The sequence below is a fragment of the Hydra viridissima genome, unplaced genomic scaffold (assembly GCF_058129835.1).
Source record: "Hydra viridissima isolate aposymbiotic clone 2 unplaced genomic scaffold, HvirCarnegie_v1 scaffold_1, whole genome shotgun sequence".
Taxonomy (NCBI): Eukaryota; Metazoa; Cnidaria; class Hydrozoa; order Anthoathecata; family Hydridae; genus Hydra; species Hydra viridissima.
In genome coordinates this window covers 4,726,399-4,747,363 of record NW_028324300.1, presented here as the reverse complement: position 1 = coordinate 4,747,363, position 20,965 = coordinate 4,726,399, and the positions used below count along the sequence as shown (strand labels likewise).

Here is a 20,965-nt window from a genome sequence, read left to right as displayed (position 1 = left end):
AATAATCCCACGTTTAATAATTTAGATTGGAAAGAAGAAACAGTTATCTCAAACACAAAAGAGCAAAATTATAAATAAAAACAATGCATTTAATAAATTTGAAAGCCAAATGACGAAAAATCATCAGGAGACAAACTGATATCCTGAAGAAGATTTTAAAATTTTGTCGAAATAGCAAAAAGAATCTTTTCGCCCCATATTAACATAACTTATTTTCAATTGAAATTTTTTTCTAATCGATTTGCACTTGTAAACAAATTACTTTAGATCAATCTTTTCAAACGATATACAAGAAGTTTGGGAAAACCCTAGCAACTGGTGCAAGTCTTAGGCGAGTGGGTAATTAGTGTAACATGGTGGCTTCATTGATAAAATATTGTAATAATCTTTTATTTTTAGTTTTATTCCTCAGAAAAATTTTAATTGGAGGACAACTTTGAAAAATTTCTGACTAAATTAAAAACTTCACATTATTTGTAATGCAATCAGTGTTTTTGTCTTCCAGGATAATTTCAGAAGCAATTCATAAAGTTACTGCATCATTAATTGAATACAACCATCTAGCTTCCAAACCCCCTCTGACACAAACAATTAAACAAAAGAATGAAAATAATGAATTTTCTAATTTTGTTTTTTCAAATAAAATTTATTTCTTATGTGTGTTATATACATCTCTTTATTATATGTACATATCAACCTTATTTGGTAGCGTTTTTACTTTTTATTTTTTTAATTTTTGCTCCAAAATAAAAAAATTATACACCCGTGTTTTATTAGAGGCGAAATACTGTTGAGAATGTTGGCACGAGTTTTAGAGTGATGGAGTACAGCTTAAGTAGTGGGGGATATTACAAAAAGAAAGAAACCATCAGCTACGAGAAAACGTTTTGTCTAAAAACTTCACTGGCCTAAGAAAATTAAAGAGGCCAGGTAAAATAATGTTTTATTGTAACTAACTTTATGTATCATTAAATCGACGGTTTTGGACCAAGCAAGCAATTGTAAAGGGTGGCGGGGCACAGAATACCATGGGAAGAAACTGTAAAAAAATTTTTTTATGATTGAAACTTTGAATTTTTGTATGATTGAGTCTTTGGACATAAGTTTGAACTTAAGAATATAATGAGCAGAATTGTTTATTTTTGAGAAGGCTTCTTTTTTTTACACTACTGCCAACGCAACTCTTTAAAGCTCATTGATGGTGTTTGATGACGAGATTCTTAACTAGATCCACCCATATTTTAATATCAATCAATATCAATATTTTAATAAAAAATATTGATATTGATTGATATTAAATAGCAAATAGTAACTTACTAATAAAACACACAATGACCTAAGTAAGATTAAAAAAAAAAAAAAAAGGAGAAAAAGAAAATGAAAAAAAAAATAAATAAATAAATCACATAATAAATGTAGAATTTTACAAAAATTTGTAAGTAGCACCCATAAAAAAGAGTTTTAAAAGAGATAAAATATCGATCAAATAATTAACATGATGTATTCAAGTTCTTTTTTTAGCGTGAGCTTAACAGTTGAACTGCTAAAAATTATGCGTAACTGCAATGCTATAATTGCTTTTTTTTTTTTTTTTTTTTAATAAAACAAACTTTGTTCGGATTGCAATGCAATGGCAACTGTTCGAAGACTTTAAATGAGAAAAAATATTTAAAAAAATAAATCGGCTTTTAAAACTGAAAGCGTAATTATAATTTAAAATTCAAGTAAAATAAAGATTGCTATCTTCTAGTTTAAGGTAAAGAACGAAGGTTACAATATCTTTGTTGGAATTAACATGAGTTAGCGTTTCGGTAGGAAGTAAATGTGTATTCTTTTCATTAATAAATTCATAAACACTCACGTAACTTTGGCTTTTATATGTTTAGAAATTTTTTAATAAAAACTTGAAAGAACAACAATCAATGATTAAAAATAGTTTACATGTATGATTATTGATTTAAATTATTATCAATTTAGAATATTAATGATTTAAAAAATTTCGATGATTAAAAAAAACAAAAAACAAAACCCATTTTACATCTTGGTTCCCCTTAAACCGAGGTACTCTAACAACCACACTAATTTTTTTGGGGGACAAATTTTTAGCCAATTTCTGATATGGAACATAGGAATGTTAAAACCACTTCGTTTTTCATTCCTGAAAAAGATGTGGATGTTTCATTCTCTGACGCTGGCTCGATAAATATATATGAGTCTTCAGAATCAAGTCCTCACGGTCATGGTCATAATCAACATTCAAAAGAAGTCTCCAAAGAAGTAGTGGCGTCTTCGATCTCCTTATGTGAGTATGTATGCGTGAATTGCAGTTAGATAGCTGAATGGATGAGTGGTTATTTAAATTTATGAACATGCTTGTATAAATCCATGTTTTTATCTATCGCGTAGATGACATTCAAGCATCTTTGTTTCTACCGTCCATTTCTCTCAGCAATCGCAAAATCACACGCTCCCTGTTTGAAAATTGTCGAGCTCAGATTATGAGTAAAAGTTTTCTACCTGTGAATTCAAAGTTTAGTTTTGTTGAAAAATTATCGAATGACAGAGGTGAGTGTTTTTTTTTCAAATATTTTCAAACTTAAATTATTTGAGTAAGTTTCTCGTGTTTACTTTCACCGACCAATCGTTTTGTGCTCAGCTGCATTTTCTGTACTAAATCCTTAAAAAACAACACAGTTCAAGTAAATTTACATAACGTTACTTTAAAATCTTTCTATTAAAAACGGTAATTTCCATAAATGTGTGAGTTAACCCCTCCCCCTTCCCCATTCCATAAATCTCAAGTTGTTAAAAAAACCTGGGTAAGGAGGAAGAACTCGATTATTTTAAGTAGACCTTTTTTTTCTTTATGAAAATTAAACTTTACTATATTAGGTTAGGATATACATGCATTATCATAATATAGAGCATAAAAAATAAACAGAACAAAGATTTTTTAAAAATTTTATTCAATGAAATGAGCCATACCTTGTGTATTTTTTCTAAAAAAATAACAGCATTAAAATATGAATTTTAAACAAAATTGGTTAAAAATATGAAATATTTAGTGTGACGTAACTTAAAGTAAGTGTTTTTAATGAACTCACTGAATCTTTCTAAAAATAAAAAAAAGTTTTAACCAAGGAATTCAAAGCTAATATTTTGTTGGAGCTTCGACAGCCTTACTTTCAGCCGCCACAGGTTGTTAAATTGGTTCGACTATTGCTTTTCCAATAGCTTCTTTGAAGTCTTCTTCTAAAAGCCCGATCCTCAATTTTTTGATCTAGAATTGCATAAATATTTATTTTGATTAAAGCCTGGTGACTGTGCTATCCAGCCTGGTGACTGTACTATAACATCTATATCTTTTTAAATGAACTATTCCTTAGTTACTTTAGGATCTTTATCATATTGGATTACAAAACTATGACCATGCCGCTGTTTTTGAGCGTAGGCTTAGTTGTCTTTCAAAATGTTAATGCAAATCTTAGCGTTCAATGTAGAATTGATAAAGGTTAGTTTTTCTACTCCTCGCCAAGTCAATGTGCCCCAAACCATCACATTAACAACATAAAATTGAACGGTGCTTCTCAGCAGCTAAATCATAAGCTTACATGTTTTTTCTCCAGACAACATTCACAAAAACTTCTTCCATCGATAAGACGAATACTTTTGAGTAAAACTAATTTTTTTTAAAAATGTTTCTTAGTCAATTATGGCTTTATCAGGCTAATCTACGTCGAAATCTTCATTTCTAGTTCTGTTTCAAATAGTTTTGGGTGTAACTCTGACACTGTGAGCTTTTTTCAACTTTGTCTGCCAATTTTTTGGCACCTTTAAGCCTGGCTTTCTTGATCTGGCCAACAAAATTTTTTCAGATGTCTTTTTTTCTTTTTCTTTTTCCGTAAATAGCCTCCGTTGTTGCAATCACACGAAATGTTTTGGTCGTGGCGGCCACCGCGTTATATTAAATTTTTTGGTCATGACAGGTGGCCATCGTGCTAAATGGGTTTCCAGTTTCTTCACTGATTTTCTTACTTTGATTTTTACTAAATTCACAACTAAATTTTGTTGAGCGTTGCACCAATGATCTTCTAAGTACGGTGTCAAAAAATCACCAAATACTGTTTTTTTAAAAGCTAAAATAAACTAAAAAAATTTTTTTTTTGTTTTTGCCTTCTAAATTGCAGAAATGCAAATGATTATCTAATATTGTACAATAAAATATAATACCGATAAAATAGACAAATACAAATATCTTATAATAATACTTTTTAATTTTGAATCAATTTTGATGATGGTTTTTTTCAGCCTGCTAGAAAATGAGTGAGTTTAGTGAAAATTACGTTTAAAAATTAATTTTAGCCATTTTTTTCTTTGAATCAAGTTCGATTTTTTTTCTTTTCTCAATTAACTTAACATAGAGATGAATAATAAAATTTTAACAATAAAAAAAAAAAAAAAATCTTGTCTCATCATTCTTTTGTTTATGTTTTTGGGAAGCTACTACGTTCATTACGTTTGTTTCTGTCATATAAATTAGATTTTAGGTGCATTTCAATAAACTTTAGTTTGCTTTTTTTAGGTGCATCAATACCACTAGCAATGTTAAACATTTTACCTTTGGGAACATCTATATTCAGCATGCCTTTTTGCGTTATGGATGGCGGTTATTTTGTCCTCGTAACCATCATTCTTATAAGCATAATGGCTGATGCATCTCAAATGTTATTAGCTGACTGTTTATATGCTATATCGCCGAAAAGTAAGCTGAGGAAGAGAGTACATGCTAGCTACATTGATATCGCGCGTGCAGTCTGGGGAGAAAAAGGCGGTAAAATCCTAAATTTAACTTTGGTTACGTATCAATTTACAGGCGTTGTCGTAAATATTCTAATACTAGGTAAAAACGTCTACAACTTACTTCATCCTTTTACAAGTCTTTCGTTCGGATCAGTGACCGCAATATTTTCTGTTTTGGTGTATCCGCCATTGTTCATTAGAAAACTTACAGTTCTTGCCTACTTCAGTATGACGGCGCTGACCTCCTTAGTAGTGGGAGTTATCACTATATTTGTCCTATTTTTCATTGAATCTGGAAATTGGAAAAGCAATATCAATAAGATTGATGTTTTGCATTTGGATGGTTTTCTGTTTTCTTTAGGCATTATAATGCTTTCGTGCTCAACCCATTCTATACTTCCACAAGTCGAGGGAAGCATGAGAGATAGCACAAAAATTAATCAGGCAATCCATCAATCGTTCATTTTGACCGCAATTCTAAAGTTTATAATGGCTTTATTTGGCTCAATTACGTTTGGTTTAAACACTCAAACTATGATAACTTTGAATGCGGCGTCCGTTAATCAATCGGTAAACATTATTTCTTCTCTTGGATTAATTGGTTATGCCATGTTTAATTACCCCTTGTCTATGTTCCTTGTGAGTGAGTCTATAGATAGTTTAATCGACGATACAAAGATTGAAAAAAACAAAATGCTGCTCTATGGATGGGTTGCAGCTACACGCTTGATCACTGTATCGTTATCTGTCATAGTTGCAATAATTATGCCTTATTTTGGAGTGTTACTATCGATACGCGGTAGCGTGTTGGGTACTTGTTTAATGTTTATTTTCCCTTGCTATTTTCATCTTAAGTTGAAATGGAAAGTTTTAGCGAAGTGGCAACGATGTTTGGAAATTTTACTATTGATATGCGGAACATTGATCGGCGTCGCTGGTTTTTACTCAGCATTAGTTCATATTATTTCAACAGTTAAGTCTGGTCATGGCTAAGAAAAATCGAAAAATGTTGGTGGGTTTTTTAGTTTAAATAATGTTTTAGAGCATAGTTTGAAAATGTTTTATTTATTGTAAAGATGCTGTGAACAAAGTTCGAAATGAACCAAGTTTCTTAAAGCAAAATGTTTTATAGCTTAATTTGCACCCTGCGATCCTTATACTCATACACTTCCAACAGAGAATAAGTTAAACCTGATTTAATCAAGCTTTTGCCTAAACAGAAAAAAAGTAGGGTAGGGCGGGGCTAGTTGAGCATAGGGGCAAGTTGGGTAACTAAAATATCTCAAAAACTACGCATCAAATAAAAAACATCTAATGGATGAAAGATAGGTATAAATAATGGTAATACGATGCGCATCGAATGGTTGTTGGACTGCGGTCAAGTGAGATGCACGGACACTTTTTCGATTTTAGACCAAAAAAGACCGAAACCTTTTGCTATTTTTCTCTTCGATTCTTAAAAAAACATTTATCTGGCATCACTTAAGTGTTGATATTTTACCCATTTATTTGACTTTCGATTATACTTAGCCATTCTTCCCAAAGTATTACAGCTCTTTTTATAACCTAACTTTTGTGTCACCTAGTCAAGTCGGGATAAGTTGAGCAGGCTTGAAAAAAATTGATAAAGCTAATTAATAAAACGGCATTATTGGATACGGAGAACAAATTTCGCTGGGTAAACATTTTTAGGTCCATAAACACTTTTAAATTAATCATTATTAAATATTCTTAACAATTTATCTGAAAAAAAATATCTGAAACCCTTTTTTTAAAAAAATATGTAAATGTGATTTAAAACTGTACAATTTTTCCTTCTTTTAAAAATATTTCTACCTAAATATTACTTAGTCATAAAAATATAGTCAAAAGTTCAGAAATAAAAATTTTAATTTACTAACTTTATTTTTAACTTAGCCTACACAGCTGCTCAACTTAACCCCCGCTGGGGTAGGTTGAGCAGCTCGGTAAACTTTAGGGAATATTTTCTCAAACAAATCTAAAAAAGCTTTTTTTTCTTAAGCAATTTTTAGCAGATAAAATTTTTTAGTAGTGAAAAAATTATGTAAATTCGACTCACCGTTCAAGAGACCTATTAGATTTAGTAAAAATTGCTCAACTAGCCCCGCCCTAGCTTATTACAGTTCTAGTTCGAGGTTCAAGCTACGAAATGAAGTGCGATCTTAGCTCATCCACATTCAGAGCGCGGTTTTGCAGTTAAAAAAACCCGGTTAAGAAAGAATAATACTGAACTACTTAATTTTTAAATAATACACGCTTAACAACTTTCAACGAAAAATTCTCCTCAAATTTTGTGCCTAGTAACCTGTGTCTTTCCTTACCAAACACATAAAACGAAGCACTAAATAGTCTTTTTATGATAACATTACAGAGATAAATTTTTAAAAAAAGTGTTTTGAAATTGTTTTCTCATTTGAAACTTCCTATTTATGTTACATTTATAAATCTTTACACAATATCTGTGTGTAAAAACCAAAACACATATTGCTGACCACTCAGAATTTCTTTTTCAACTAAGGAAAACTATTTAAAGCAATAATGTTAGTACAGACGGTCAGGATTTAAAGCAAATGTAGGTGCACTAGGTTTTTCAATTGGTATGAAAACAATCAATAACCATTTATTGTTTAAATTAAAAGCCTATTTGTGCATATAAATTTTTTCAAACGCCTAGACCAGGACCACAACCTGGAGTTTTGCACCAAGGAAAGAAAGAACATCCGGCCAAGATTTACCTTTACTCAGTTGCTATTAAAAGTTGAATCTTTTCAGTTCTAATTTTAATTAAATGCTTGTATTTTCTGTTGTTTCTGAGTCAGCAACCTGAATAAACTCAAGAGTTATTACTCAGAATCTGTTCAGGTAAAGGTTATTGAGCTTGGGGGAACGCCTTAAGCTTTGGGGAAATAAAAAATTTAATTCCTAAGGGATCCTAATTAAACTTATTTCATCATGCGATCAAAAAAAAAATGTCAAAAACAAACCAATCCTAAGACTTTTTAAAAAGATGATAAAAATTGAAGGGGATAAAAATTGAAGGGGTAAATTGAAGAATTGAGAACATAAAGTCAGTATGTAAATGAGGAAATGCTATAAAACCTTAATATTAATATTTTACGTTAACATTTTTAGATTAAATATTAATATTAATATTTTACGTTAACATTTTAAGATTCTTAACTAGCGTGCTTTCTTTTTTTAGCAAGATTTAAGGAGGTGGTTTTGAATGTTTGAACACTTAACGACCCTATAAAAAAGGTCAAAGATTTCGGATTATTATTAGTTGCTTTTAAATAACTAGCTTTTACTTATATATAAACTACTTTCAAAATAATATTAAAAATTGATTTTTTTAAAAGAAAAGAATGGAAAATATGTCTAAATAATTTTCATTTTTAAAAAAAAAACAAAAAATCCCATGATTATGGAAAAAATCCTGTAGATATTAATAGATATGTTATCTGTAAATTTTAGGTAACATGTTTTCCGTCTATTAACATCTAGTAATGCTCTTTGACAACGATACCTCTCTATATAAATGGCTAACTACTTTTCCACATGTTAAACACGTTTTAAAAAGACCATCCTTTAAGAAGATAAATCAGATATTTGTTTTAAAAGAGTGTTTCTTTTAAAAGAGAAATCGTTTTCTCTACCCGCAGCAAATAGCTTTTACATAAATCTAAGTTATCCTTTTTTACAGACGTAGAAGAAAATAAAAAGTAGAGTTGGTATTGTCATTTTACAGACCTTAACTATTTATCACAGCAATCAGCCTGTTTACAGAGGCATAAAAACCAGTTGCTCCAAAGATTGCACCTGTTATTAACAGAAAGAAATCCCAACATCGCTGTTTTACAGATAAAGTTCTCCATTTCAACTTCAAGTGAAAATAACACGGAAAAATGAACACTAAAAATGTTCCAATCAGACTCCCACGCAATGCTAAAATAATTGCAAAATGTGGAACAAAAACTGCAATTGCCACAGTAACAGAAACCAATAAAAAACGAGAACCAGCTATCCAAGAATAAAAGTAAATCTTCTTTTTCTCTATTATCGTGTTTTCAGTAAAACTATCAACAAACTCACTAACAATAAACATTCCCATCGGGTAATTTAGAATAGCATAAATTAGCAGAGCTAAGGCACATGTTACATGTGCGAACTCGTTATCTAACGCGACATTCAAAGTGACAATACTTTGTGTAGATAACCCGTAGGTAAAACAACCAAAAGATGCTATAAAGAACTTAAGAACTGCTGTTACTGCGTAGGACTGATGAAGGACCCGATTGATTTTTGTACAGTCTTGCATACTAGACTCGATCTTTGGAAGTACGGTATGTACAACACACGTAAGGGTAATGATGCTTACGGCTAAAGGTAACCCCTTTAAATTTATTGCCGGAATCTCTTTCACATGATAACTCCAGTTTCCAGTTTCTAGTATGAAGGCAACCATTATGGCTAGGACGGCGACAAAAAGAGACGTAAAAGCGGCCATGCTTAAGTAAGAAAGAACTGAAATTTTTCTAACGAACAATGTGGGGTACACTGACACCGAGAACAAAATCGTCAAAGACGTGAAAGATAGGTTCGTGTGAGGATGAAGTATATCATAAATACTTTTTCCTATTAACAAAATATTTAAAACGCAACCCGAGAACAAGTAAAACACCAAAACAAAATTCATCAGTTTTGCGCCATATTCACCCCAAGTACTTCGAGCAATATCGACGTAGTTTGAATGCACTTTTCTGCGCTCTTTACTTTTTGGCGGGTTTTCATACATGCAGTCAACCAAGAGTATCCCTGTTGCATCTGCCATTGTGCTTATCAAAAAGATTATGGGAAGAACTATATAACCACCTACAGCGACGCAATAAGGCAAACTAAAGACAGAGCTCGCCAAAGGTAATATATTCCACATTGCAAGTAAAGCCGATGCTCCTGTATGAAAATAGTCACTTACGAAAAAAAAAAAAGAGAAAAGGACAGTTGCAATACTTTTACACAAAGAATAAATGTAAAAAATTAACTATTCTTAAAGTTGAAAATGCTTTCCTAATTTATACCAATAGTAAATTAATCACCTCCATCAACCGATAATTTGTTTGAAAAACCCTCCGATTTTGTGGACGGTTGAGATATTTGCGGAAGACTATTTTGAGTTTGATAGTTTTCAAATATTGAACGTGTACTCTCACGATGGCTGTGCCAAAGAGAGGGTAATAAAACAGACACCTTGAGTTCATTAGGCGCCTCTGTATCATCGACTAAGCTGAATTTGCTAAACGCTAATGAAATAATAAATCTGATGTTAAAATAAAATACTCATCTATATCATCATTCATCATAAGCATCCTTCATTATAATCTTTTGAATATTTTACGAAAATAAAAACATTATAAAAATTCTTTTCAAAAAATTTTTAGTTTTTAACTAATGAGAGTTATAGTTTAAAAAAGGTTACAGCTGCAATCAGACACGGTTCTGCAGTATACGATGAGATTTTGTTTAAGGATTACTGAATAATTAGTAGCTGCAATTCAAAGCCTTACTTGTGGTTGTGGATACGTGTGAAGTAGATGAGATCAAAGAATCCGATCTCTCCCTTGAGTACGATGTAGAATTACTTCCTCGGATCAGTAGAGGGGTACGGTCGGTCATTTCAACCGTATGGTCGGCTTTTGGATTGGACGTATTCATTGTTGAAAGCAGCTGTTTGCAAAAAAAAAAAAAAAAAAATCAATAAGTAACGTTTCTAGAAAAATAAACAAACAAAAAAAAACAACACTTTTCATACAAGTAATGAAAACAGAGAAAACCTTCAAGAATAAAATATCAAATTTTTCGATAAAAAAAAAAAAAAAAAATACGACTTACTAAATTATTAAAATGAAATCGTAAAGAATGGTTTATTTTTTATATAATGCGTTTGTACTTCTGTAATTCTCTGCAAAATTCTCAACAAATTTTTAAGCTCCAAACCTGAAGAGTTTTCGTGATTTTTTTTTTTTTTTTCTTCTAAAATCAGAACAATCCAATAACTGCAAATCCATAATTATACACACGCCAAAAAAAAAGTTGCATTACATTATTGCATTATATCAGCGGTGGTAATGACTATCAAACCGTTTCTACTACAGGCTAAAAACTTATCGCTACTTTTACCGTCCAGCTTTTATTATCAAAAAATAAAATTAGAAAAAGATGATGAAGATGATGATGCTGAAAGGCACTTCTTGAATGATATTAAACGATACGGTTGACAGTTAATAGATTTTTTGGGTTAAATTATTTAAGATTCTCGAAGGAAAATTTTATTGAGTATTGACAGAGTTTGTTTATATTTGAAATTGGCTTAGATAATAAATCATTTATAATTATATAAATATATATATAAGTTTGAAACGATCTTATAAACAACAGCTATAAATAATTGAAGAATATTGTTCAATAAATTAGTACGATTTTGCTTATAATGGAAAAGTTGCAATCTAATTGAATGAAAACACAAAAAAATGCGCAATCGATCTCAGGTTGTGTTAAAAAAACTCCTGATCGAGGTTGTGTGTGCAAAGCTTTTTAAACGACTTGTAGTTGATGAAGGTAAACATCACGTAGTGTAACATCACGTTTAAAATTTAATGTTTCTAACACTTTTTCATAAATTAAAAAAAAGGCAAAAGAAATGGAGTACAAAAATTGGGAACCTCCATTAAACTCAATTTGATTGAATATACAGCGTTTTAAACTACATTTTCTCAAAATATTCCTTTCACCGTTTTGTACTTATTTGTCAAATAGAAACTCAACATTTGACCAATGTGTTTAAATAAGATATACACCGACAAGAGAAATTACAGGTGGAAAAGGAAGGGAGATGTTGGGTGCAAGAAAATAGTAAAGAATATCACCTTAAGGAATTTTTTGCCATGTTTCATACAATAAATTCAACTATTCTGTCCTGCACCTACAGCTGAAAACCACAGCTGAAAAACCACCATGTTTCACTGTTGGCTACTATCTATTGATGTCAAATTCTTGGCTGCAGAGTCTCATTATCCACATCTATAATCATATTTGTTAAGCCTATGATCTTATTATGTGAAAATACCATACCATATGTTCTATAAAAACATGTCTTTCATCTTATTTTCAGTTGCATACCTCACCACACCAGTGTTTTTAGCATTAAATAGAACAGGATATGGTGCATTCAAAACCATATTTAAAATTGGCTCTCTTCTAAAACATAAAACAAAAGGAAATAATAAAATGGGTTGCATGGTGTTATAAACCACAAATACTTGAAGCAACAAGAAGCCCCGATGTAGTACAGTAAGTACTGAAACTTACTTTAAGTCCATCAAAGTGAGAAAATTAAACAACTAACCTTACTTTGCTCCAACACCCCAACACCCCAACACCCGTTTCATTTTCATATGTATTGCATTTGCTGTCATCAAAGTACATAATCATTTGAAACTTGATCCCAAAAAAATGAAAGAATGTTCTTTTAAACATTATGCCCACGTGAACTTTGGCAAATAATCTGGTATTATAATATATGGGCCCAAACGTGGCTTTAATTTTGATTACAAACCTTTTAGGTTTTTTAAGTTTTAATAATGAAAAAAAACAACAACAATTATTTTCATAGTTTGCTGACGGAAGCAGAATACTAATTTAACAACCGACCTAAAAAAAACAGATTTTAACTCTAGAAACGTTGTTTTTTAAAAGTTATGATTGTGTTGAAAAAATGACGGATATTTACGTTTTTTCTTATAAGTATTTAATTTTTTAAGAATTTAAAGTATTTTAGGTTATTCTTGTTTTTTAGAGTTTAGAGTATTTTAGGTTGCTTAAAAAGATTTTTGCGTTTTCTTAGTTTTAACAAAGATCTTTCATAATCTGCAATAAAATAGGGGCTTGGGTTGCAAAAGTGAAATAGCGCCAATTAGACCATGTTATATACGTATATATGACATTTAAATTGCTTTCTTCTTTTGAAGTTTTTGTTTCCGAAGGTATTTATTGCAGTAGCCTTAGTAGATTTCATACAATAAATTACATCCTCAGCCTTAAAACTCGTCTTGTAAAACTCGAGTTGTAAAACTCGTCTTGTAAAACTCGTTAATCTACATATGATCAAAAATTATATTCTTATTTGTGCTCGAAAATATGGCAAAAAGCCTTGCAAACAAATTTTTTTTAAATTATCGCTCCCCAAAGACTCGTAAATTCTGTCCGTAGAGAAAATAAATTGGTCGTTTTGAAAAAGAATTAAATACTTATATAAAATTTAAATACTTATATAAAAAATACTGATATAAAAAAGGATTTTTTTAACTGACTTTACTTTTTTCTCAACCTAATATATATATATATATATGCTATGTAAAATATCAATATTTTGCATAGAAATAAATTTTTACAATAAATGCAAGGTTCTGTAAAATAAATTGCAGTTAGTTAACTTACTGGTCAGTTACTGATCTTATTAACTTAAATTTTTTTCTTTATGTTCGATATTGAATTGGCCACTATAATCATATTTTAAAATGAATTACATTTATATTATTATGCTTATATATATATATATATATATATATATATATATATATATATATATATATATATATATATATATATACACATATATATCGTTATATTTTTATTATTATGTAAAAGAACAAAGTTTTACATAGCAAAATTTTAGATTTATAATAAACAACACTTAATTTGTGTCAATCGAGTCATTTTTTTTTTATTTAACAACGCTATGTAACTAAAAAAAAAAATTTTTTTTTTTGTGAATGTATTACTTAGTTTTCTTTATTATTCACTTCCAGATTTCTTCATTATTCACTTCCAGATTTTTTTATTATTCACTTCCAGATTTAGCAGATGAAATTAACAGGTTAATGGATCCGTAAAAACCAGTTGCGCCAATTAATAATCCGAATACAAGAAGCAACAAGTCTCCGAGCTTTTGTTTGAATGACAAAATCTGCCACTTCAACTTTAAGTGAAAAAAACACGGGAAAATAAACACTAAAAAAGTTCCAATTATACTCCCACGTATACCTAAGGTTACTGCAAAATACGGCAGACAAATAGCCGTGGCTACACTGAGGGTTACTAGAATCAAACGAGTGCAGGCAATCCACAGTATAAAAAGAGTCTTTTTTCCTTCTAACTTTGTGTCATCAGTGAAACTGTCCACGAATTCACTTACTATAAACATACTGAGTGGATAATTAAATACGGTATACATAACTAAGGTGATAGTACAAAAAACGTATAGAACTTTATTGATTGAAGCAATACTTAATGTAATTATACTGTCTGCACCCAAACCAAACGTAAATGAACCTAAAGAAGCAATCACAAGCTTTACAATTGCTGTCAAAAGATAGGACTGATGAAGTACATGGTTAATCTTCGATCTTTCCGTCATACTGCCTTCAACATGCGGTAGAACGGAATGTGAAACGCAAGTAAGCATCACTATTGTGACGGCCAATGGAAATCCGTTGAGGTTTATTGCGGGAATATCTTTTACATGATTTTTCCAGTTTCCAGACCCAAGAATAAATGCAATGATAACTAAAAATGTACCACCAACTATTGATACAGCTGCTAAGAGGCTGAGATAAGCTAGAACTGTAAGTTTTCTAATAAACAGTGTTGGGTAAACTAACGTCGAGAATATAATTGTAAGTGCACCAAAAGAGAGAGTAGTGTACATTTGCAGCAGCTGATGAACGCTTTTTCCAAGCAGTAAAATATTCAAGATGCAACCCGAGAACAGATAAAATATCAAGAGTGCATTTAAAAGGCGTGCACCATGCTCGCCCCAAACAGTTCGCGCGATGTCAACGTAGTTTAAATGCACTCTCTTTCGCTGTTTACTTTTTGGTGATTCAGCGTACAAGCAGTCAATCAATATTAATCCAGTAACATCAGCCATTACACTGATCAAAAGGATGACAGGAATTATAATGTAACCTCCGATTGCAACACAATATGGCAAGCTAAAGACAGAAGTTCCTAGCGGTAAGATATTCCACATTGCAAGAAAAACCGAAGCCCCTGCAATACGAAAAAAAGAGGAAACATGAAGAGAAATAAAGAATTAGTAACAATTTCAAAAACGAAAATAAAGAAGTTTGATTTGATTTAATTGACCTCTATCAATTGTTAACTTTTCCACAAAACTCAAGAGGACTGAACTATTCGACGAGTTGAGCGTTTTTTGAGGCGCCCCGATTTGAGCTTGATAATTTTCGACGATTGAACGCGTCGCCTCTCGATAACTGAGTGAAATGGATGGTAGAAACAACGATGCTTGAAATTCATCTAAAGGCAACGTGTTTCCATTACTGCTGTACTTGCCACCAACAGCTGAAAGTCAATAAATCTAAGCATTAAAATCACTAGTTATTTATTAAACAATTACACGAGTAACAACAACCAATCAAAAACACTTACTTGAATTAACTGAAATAGGTGAAATTTCAAACGGAAAATTTTGCTTTAAAGCTTGTTTTACACCAATAAGTAATGGACTAAACTCGTTTACATCAGAGTCTGTATCATTGGCAAAAGCAGAGGATGACATTTCTCCTTGCACGCGATAAACACACAACTGCACACGCGATTTTATTTCAGTATATCCGAAATAATATTGTGACTTTCATCATTTTTAGCGCTGAGCGAAAAATTTCTTAGCTTGTTCACAAAGAATTCAATTTTTTCAAAAAAACTGCTATTAAAAAATTTTTAATCGACACATATAAAAAACCTTTCATGATTTGAATCCCAAAAGAATTCGACGAGTTACAACAAATAGTCATTTTAAATAATTTTAAAATAACCATTATTATTTGCCGGCAGATCACCTTTTCATAACTTTTTTCATTTTTAAATTTTCCAATTGAATTTTTTCGTGAAGTAAAACAGGTAATATTAACCTATAGCGTAAATTAAGCTAAAGTTGACTCCTCAAATAAAAGCCTTTTGTAACACGGTTCCTGACGCTTTCGCTATGACGCGAAGTTCGGTGCTTTGCAAAAGGAAGGATTAAACAAAATTACAAAGTTTTCATTTTCAAATTTAAATGAACAAAATATCTTCTATGCTATATTTTTAAAAAACATCTAGCGAAAGCTAATGTTGTTTTTTTGTTTTTTTTGCAATTAAGTTGTGTTTCAGGTGTTAACAACCAAATAATGCATGAGATAACGGGAATCCCCTTTCAAAAATGAAAATAAATCGTTTTGATTTACTCTAATAGCGTGTTGTACAAGCCGCACTACAACTTAGACTAAAACTTTCGCCTCCGCTTCATTCAAAAGAGGTTTTAAAAGCATTTCCCAAAGCTATATAGGCAATAACTAGAGCTTCAGAAAAAAGTTTCCGTTAGTGGACGGAAACTTTCGGCCTTCGACCGAAACTTCAGCCGAAAACCAAAATTTCTGTTTGGGCAATATTCTACTTGTTTGGAGCTTCGGGCGAAATTTCGGTTCAAACTAATACCGTAAAGAACCGAAATTTTGATTTGGAGATTTTTTTTAAGTTAGATAACTTGTTTTTAACTTAGTGTGAGGTTTTGTTTTTTTGGGAGCACAAACAGTTTTTAATTATAACTGTTGTAATTTTAATTAAAACCATGTTAGATAATTGATTCAACTTATCATTCTCAAATTATTCCTTAATTCAACTTTCAATATCAAAATGTTTTCACATATTCTACTTTTTATTCAATACAAATCGTTTAAATATATGTTAAATTGTTATTTCATGCTTGGAATTTATTTCATGCTTATGTTATTTCATGCTTTAGAATTAACTTGGTTTTCAGATTTCAGCCTGTTTTGGTTCCGGCTTAACTCAAATTTCCTTTACGGCTTCGGTTACAGATTAACTCAACCGATGTTTCGGAACTTTTGGCTGAAATTTCGATTTTTGTCGTTCAATAGTTTCCTTGCCACTATTTACCAGTAAAAATAAAACTCCTATCGCTGGTCACACAGTGACAGCATTTTTTAAATTTCTCTTCAAAAGCTCTTTAACAACTTTAACGTAACAAACAACACGTATGTTTTCGAACGCTTTCTGTGCAATGAAAAACAAAAGGATGAAGTTGAAGTTCTTTCCGATCAAAATTTCTAAATCCAACTTATTTTATTATAAGCGAAATAAGTTTATGTGGTTGTTCATTTTTTTTTATGCATTCAGTTGTGCTGTTCTTTTATCTTCGATGTGTCGTCTAAGTATGCGTTTGTAAAAACTGTTTCGTGACGTAGAGAAGAAAACCGATTACGAACTCAAGAAAACCGATTACGAACCCAAGAAAACCGATTACGAACCGACTGAGACAAACTACAAAACAAAGCACGTTGTTTGTATTGGTGAGACATTTCTTTAGAATTTACTTCAGCAAAGTCAAGCAAAAAATGTCGCGCTTTTGTTTCCCATCAAAATTGAATATTTGACAAGAGCATGGTAAATTTTGTTATTTTGAGGGGAAAATCTTATCGTAAATTTTTTTGCTTGAATCTTTAGGTGTCGACGTTACAAATGACTGCATCTATCGTGCTGATGGTAATTACGCTATTGACAACAAGCTTCGATCTGGCTACGTAGCATGTGTTAACAAAAGACCAATATGCATGCCATGCCCATACGGATTAGTCTTTTGCGCTAATTCTGGTTACAGAAGACTTGGACAATGCCTAGGACAATATGATGAATGCCCACCGGATCTGTATTGATTGTTACTTTGTTCAAAAGTTTGATATTATAATATTTTGAACGGTGTTACTTTGTTTCTGCGTATTGCGCGACTTGTTTGCTTTTAACAAAACAAGAGACTTGCACACGCTATTTTAGAATCGACATCGACTCTTTCTTTTAAATTAATCTTTTCCAAAATCATTCTGGCGATAAAAGAAAAGACACGAAATGTTCAAAAAATAACTTGGGAAAAAAACTATTAAAAGCTAAAGAAAATAAATAAAAACAGCCCGTTTGGTTCGTTAGCAAAAAAATTGAACTTGTTGCAATTCCTCTGCGTCAATACGAAAGTTGGAGATCAAAAGCTCAAAACCAGATTTACTCTCTTCTCATTGGTTACATCGCAAATGTTTTAGAAATTTTTTTCTTTGCAAACGAATTTTCTTTCGACAAAACAGGCGACAAAATAGTCAGAAAGTGTTTTTGCTATATAATTCTAACACGTGTTATGAAGTTTACGCTGCGGTCTTTTGGCTCGATGTTTTTGGCTCACTGATTTTGGATTCCAAAAAGAGATCAGACCTTGCAATTCAAGGATGCTAAGATAATTTCTACTATCCTTTGACACATCATTCTCATCAAAACAGGGAAAAGCAAGATCTCTTCAAAAAACAATTTTTTTACTTAAATTTTCAGGAGCAATTAGATATTTATTTATTTATACATTTTTTGTTTTTAAATAAAAAATTCTTATAGTCGTGATATCTTTTTGCGTTCTGATTGAAACTCGTACAGAATCGCTCCTGATTTTTTGAACAAACAGCAGTAGAAGCAGTAAAATTTGTGTGTACTGTGCACGCTAATTCAGAAGCACCAGGTTACGCAAGTGTAGAAGAATAGCAAAGTATTTTAATATTGGCTATGGTTCATAGATATGTTCAAATTAGCAACTGTTTATTTCAATAATTTTTACTATAAATCCTAATTGGTAACCTTTTTTTCATTAAAATTATACGATATACCGTAGATTTCCCTAATTCCGAACAGTCCCTAATTCCGAACAGCTTTAGTTCACTTATCATTACATCTTTTATTTTTGTGGGATTTTTAAAAGGAAAACTGATTAATAAATTGGAAGACTAGGGTAATAAGAATATATAAAAATATTTTCAAAATGTATATTGATAACATTAAATTTTTTAATTGCAAGGAAAACACTTTTTAAAACACTGAAAAACCAAAAATATAAAACTGACTTAAAAAAAAAGAAAGACAATTTAAATTGCGTACTGTTCGATGTAGAATTTAATGGTGACTATTTATCTGAAAAAAAAAGTCAAAAGTTAGCAATACTTCGTAAGATATCTTAAAAACAATACTTTTCTGCATAATTAAAACGTTTCCCAAATTCCGAACAGATTTTGGAATGCACTTTTTTTTGTACAAAAGTTAGCGTTTTTACGCGCAAGTAATTAACAACAATATTTAACAATAGTATTTTAACGACCTTAACTTATAAACGCTTTTAACCTTTTTATTGAATTTCTAAACGTCTTGTTTATCTTAACGCTTGTTAATAAAAAAAAAAAGCTTCCTATTTGATTAATAGGGAATCATCCGCTAAGGCTGCAACCGACCTGATACTAATAACTGAGATTTCTTCTGGTTAACTGACAGAAACAGACAGTGACTGTGAAGGTTTTTTTTTTTTAACTGATTACAAAAAAATAATGAAAAGACAAGATCTCATAAATAGATAATGCGCACTCTGCACCAACACAATGTTATACCCTATATAATAAAAGTAATTTTAAATTTTAAAAATCTTTTTACCTAATTCTAATCTAGAGGTCTACGCTAGTATAAATTATTTACTTTTTTAAATTGAATGCCATTTTTTGGGATTTGATATGTACGTTCGGAATTAGGAACACATGTGCCTAATTCCGAACGAAAGCTTTTCTTTTTAAATTTAAAAATTAACAATATTTTTATAATAAATATACTTGTTGCTTAATATGGTTCGATTCAGTTTAGGTTCCAGTTTATTTATTTAAAAAAATTAATATGAAATTCAAAAAGCAAGCGGAGTTATTCAACTTTAGGTACGATTTTGTTCGGAATTAGGGAAATCTACGGTAACTTAATTTTTTAGAAAAAAATTGTTAAAATGAAATAAAGATTATCTGAGTGTGTTAAAGTTTGTGCTTTCTGATTTGTTTTATACTTTCAAAACAAAACTAAAGACTAGATTACGATTCAAGATGAACATTTTGAAAAATATTTTGAAAATCTAAACCTAAAATTTAAACAATGCAGCTCTTAAATTCAAAAACATCAATACAAAAAGAAGTTAAAAATTAGAAAGCATTTCGTCAATAACGACTACTGACGAAAATAGTTTGGATGTACGTCACTGATAATTTAAACAACCACGACATTTTTAACTGTTTTATTCCGTTTTTAAAGAATCACTTTTTTTTATTGACTTTATTACGACGAAAAAAGAATAACTTTCAATTTTAACAACTAAATCGTATTCTATAAATTAAAAAGAATAATTTATGCAATTAAAAACTTTAATTTATGCAGTTAAAAATTGTATAAACTTTCGACGCTTGTGTTAAATGTTACCTCGAAAATCAAAATTCATTACACATCACCTCGATTAATAAAAAAAAGAGATTTCTTTTTTTTTTATTAATAGGTGGTATCCTGATTTTGAAGAGTACCCTCTGCACCAAACGTATTTTAATCTAAATTCTCTTTTCATCAGACAACTATTGTTACTTTAACGAAAAATAAACAGTGTTCCAATTGGCGTCAGCAGAATCTGTTCTCTTTCTTATTTTTTTCAGCAATTTTTAATTTCTCCTATCCATAATTTTTTATTGACCAGCTGATACTGTACTCTTACCGCATTTTGGTGACTGGAAAATTTCCAGCCGTTCAAGTTAGTTTTAACAGATCTAAACAAAAGCAAACAAACGCACAAAACGTATTGAAAAAAAAGCACGGTTTTAGAATAAAATACACTTTCTTTACTTCTATTGAAGAGCTGTTGAGGGTTTGAGTTGCTGAGTTGTTGAGGGCAGCTTGTTAACTAGAATAATCTTTTTTAGACATAAAATTTGAATCAAAGACCATTTATATCAAGTTGTATTTATTTTGATACAACATTCAAAAAATTTCTACACAACAGCTTTAATAAATAAAAACTTCAATGATTATTATTTAAAATAATAAATGATTATTATTTATTGTAAAAAACAAGTTCATAAAGTTACATGTGTTACGCATGTACATTTTTTTTTGAGAAAATTAAACTTTTTATTGAAATTTTTATGTTCTTGAGTGGCAGTGTACAAAGATGTTTAACACAAACTATGCA

At 30.6% G+C, this 20,965-nt stretch overlaps 3 protein-coding genes across 7 annotated transcripts; 1 reads left to right on the top strand and 2 right to left on the bottom strand.

Annotated features, from left to right (window-relative positions):
• Positions 1–104: 104 nt before the first annotated feature.
• On the top strand, positions 105–5,922 carry LOC145187410 (uncharacterized). Of its 4 annotated transcripts, XM_090096461.1 has the most exons (5): positions 105–339; positions 506–930; positions 2,107–2,302; positions 2,407–2,565; positions 4,583–5,922. In XM_090096461.1, exons 3-5 carry the CDS (start codon positions 2,119–2,121, stop codon positions 5,791–5,793), a joined length of 1,554 nt encoding a protein of 517 aa, XP_089952587.1. In that variant the 5' UTR covers positions 105–339; positions 506–930; positions 2,107–2,118; the 3' UTR covers positions 5,794–5,922. The 4 variants fall into 4 exon arrangements, with proteins under 4 accessions (XP_089952587.1, XP_079919920.2, XP_079919921.2 ...); XM_080063794.2 differs by lacking the exons at positions 105–339; positions 506–930 and adding an exon at positions 1,632–1,811; XM_080063795.2 differs by lacking the exons at positions 105–339; positions 506–930 and adding an exon at positions 1,632–1,818.
• A 2,507-nt stretch (positions 5,923–8,429) lies between these two features.
• On the bottom strand, positions 8,430–11,149 carry LOC145188024 (vesicular inhibitory amino acid transporter-like). Of its 2 annotated transcripts, XM_090096424.1 has the most exons (4): positions 10,711–11,149; positions 10,386–10,545; positions 9,918–10,121; positions 8,430–9,774 (listed from the first exon to the last, which is right to left on the bottom strand). In XM_090096424.1, exons 2-4 carry the CDS (start codon positions 10,531–10,533, stop codon positions 8,573–8,575), a joined length of 1,554 nt encoding a protein of 517 aa, XP_089952550.1. In that variant the 5' UTR covers positions 10,534–10,545; positions 10,711–11,149; the 3' UTR covers positions 8,430–8,572. The 2 variants fall into 2 exon arrangements, with proteins under 2 accessions (XP_089952550.1, XP_089952557.1); XM_090096431.1 differs by lacking the exons at positions 10,386–10,545; positions 10,711–11,149 and having other exon boundaries at positions 8,430–9,791; positions 9,918–10,039.
• A 2,459-nt stretch (positions 11,150–13,608) lies between these two features.
• On the bottom strand, positions 13,609–15,579 carry LOC145187863 (vesicular inhibitory amino acid transporter-like). Its single transcript, XM_080064365.2, has 3 exons — positions 15,328–15,579; positions 15,025–15,240; positions 13,609–14,928 (listed from the first exon to the last, which is right to left on the bottom strand). The coding sequence occupies exons 1-3, from the start codon at positions 15,455–15,457 to the stop codon at positions 13,718–13,720; spliced, it is 1,557 nt and encodes a 518-aa protein (XP_079920491.2). The 5' UTR covers positions 15,458–15,579; the 3' UTR covers positions 13,609–13,717.
• Between the last annotated feature and the right edge of the window lie 5,386 nt (positions 15,580–20,965).

What these genes read in the sequence shown, in the direction of transcription:
- LOC145187863 (XM_080064365.2), bottom strand. Translation starts at nt 15,457, where the DNA reads ATGTCATCCTCTGCTTTTGCCAATGATACAGACTCTGATGTAAACGAG. An exon ending in ACCTATTTCAGTTAATTCAA is followed by an intron (nt 15,241 to 15,327) that starts GTAAGTGTTTTT and finishes ATTGACTTTCAG; the next exon opens with CTGTTGGTGGCAAGTACAGC. An exon ending in AAAGTTAACAATTGATAGAG is followed by an intron (nt 14,929 to 15,024) that starts GTCAATTAAATC and finishes TTCGTATTGCAG; the next exon opens with GGGCTTCGGTTTTTCTTGCA.
- LOC145188024 (XM_090096424.1), bottom strand. Translation starts at nt 10,533, where the DNA reads ATGAATACGTCCAATCCAAAAGCCGACCATACGGTTGAAATGACCGAC. An exon ending in ACACGTATCCACAACCACAA is followed by an intron (nt 10,122 to 10,385) that starts GTAAGGCTTTGA and finishes TTATTTCATTAG; the next exon opens with CGTTTAGCAAATTCAGCTTA. An exon ending in CAAATTATCGGTTGATGGAG is followed by an intron (nt 9,775 to 9,917) that starts GTGATTAATTTA and finishes ATTTTCATACAG; the next exon opens with GAGCATCGGCTTTACTTGCA.
- LOC145187410 (XM_090096461.1), top strand. Translation starts at nt 2,119, where the DNA reads ATGGAACATAGGAATGTTAAAACCACTTCGTTTTTCATTCCTGAAAAA. An exon ending in GGCGTCTTCGATCTCCTTAT is followed by an intron (nt 2,303 to 2,406) that starts GTGAGTATGTAT and finishes TCTATCGCGTAG; the next exon opens with ATGACATTCAAGCATCTTTG. An exon ending in AAAATTATCGAATGACAGAG is followed by an intron (nt 2,566 to 4,582) that starts GTGAGTGTTTTT and finishes TGCTTTTTTTAG; the next exon opens with GTGCATCAATACCACTAGCA.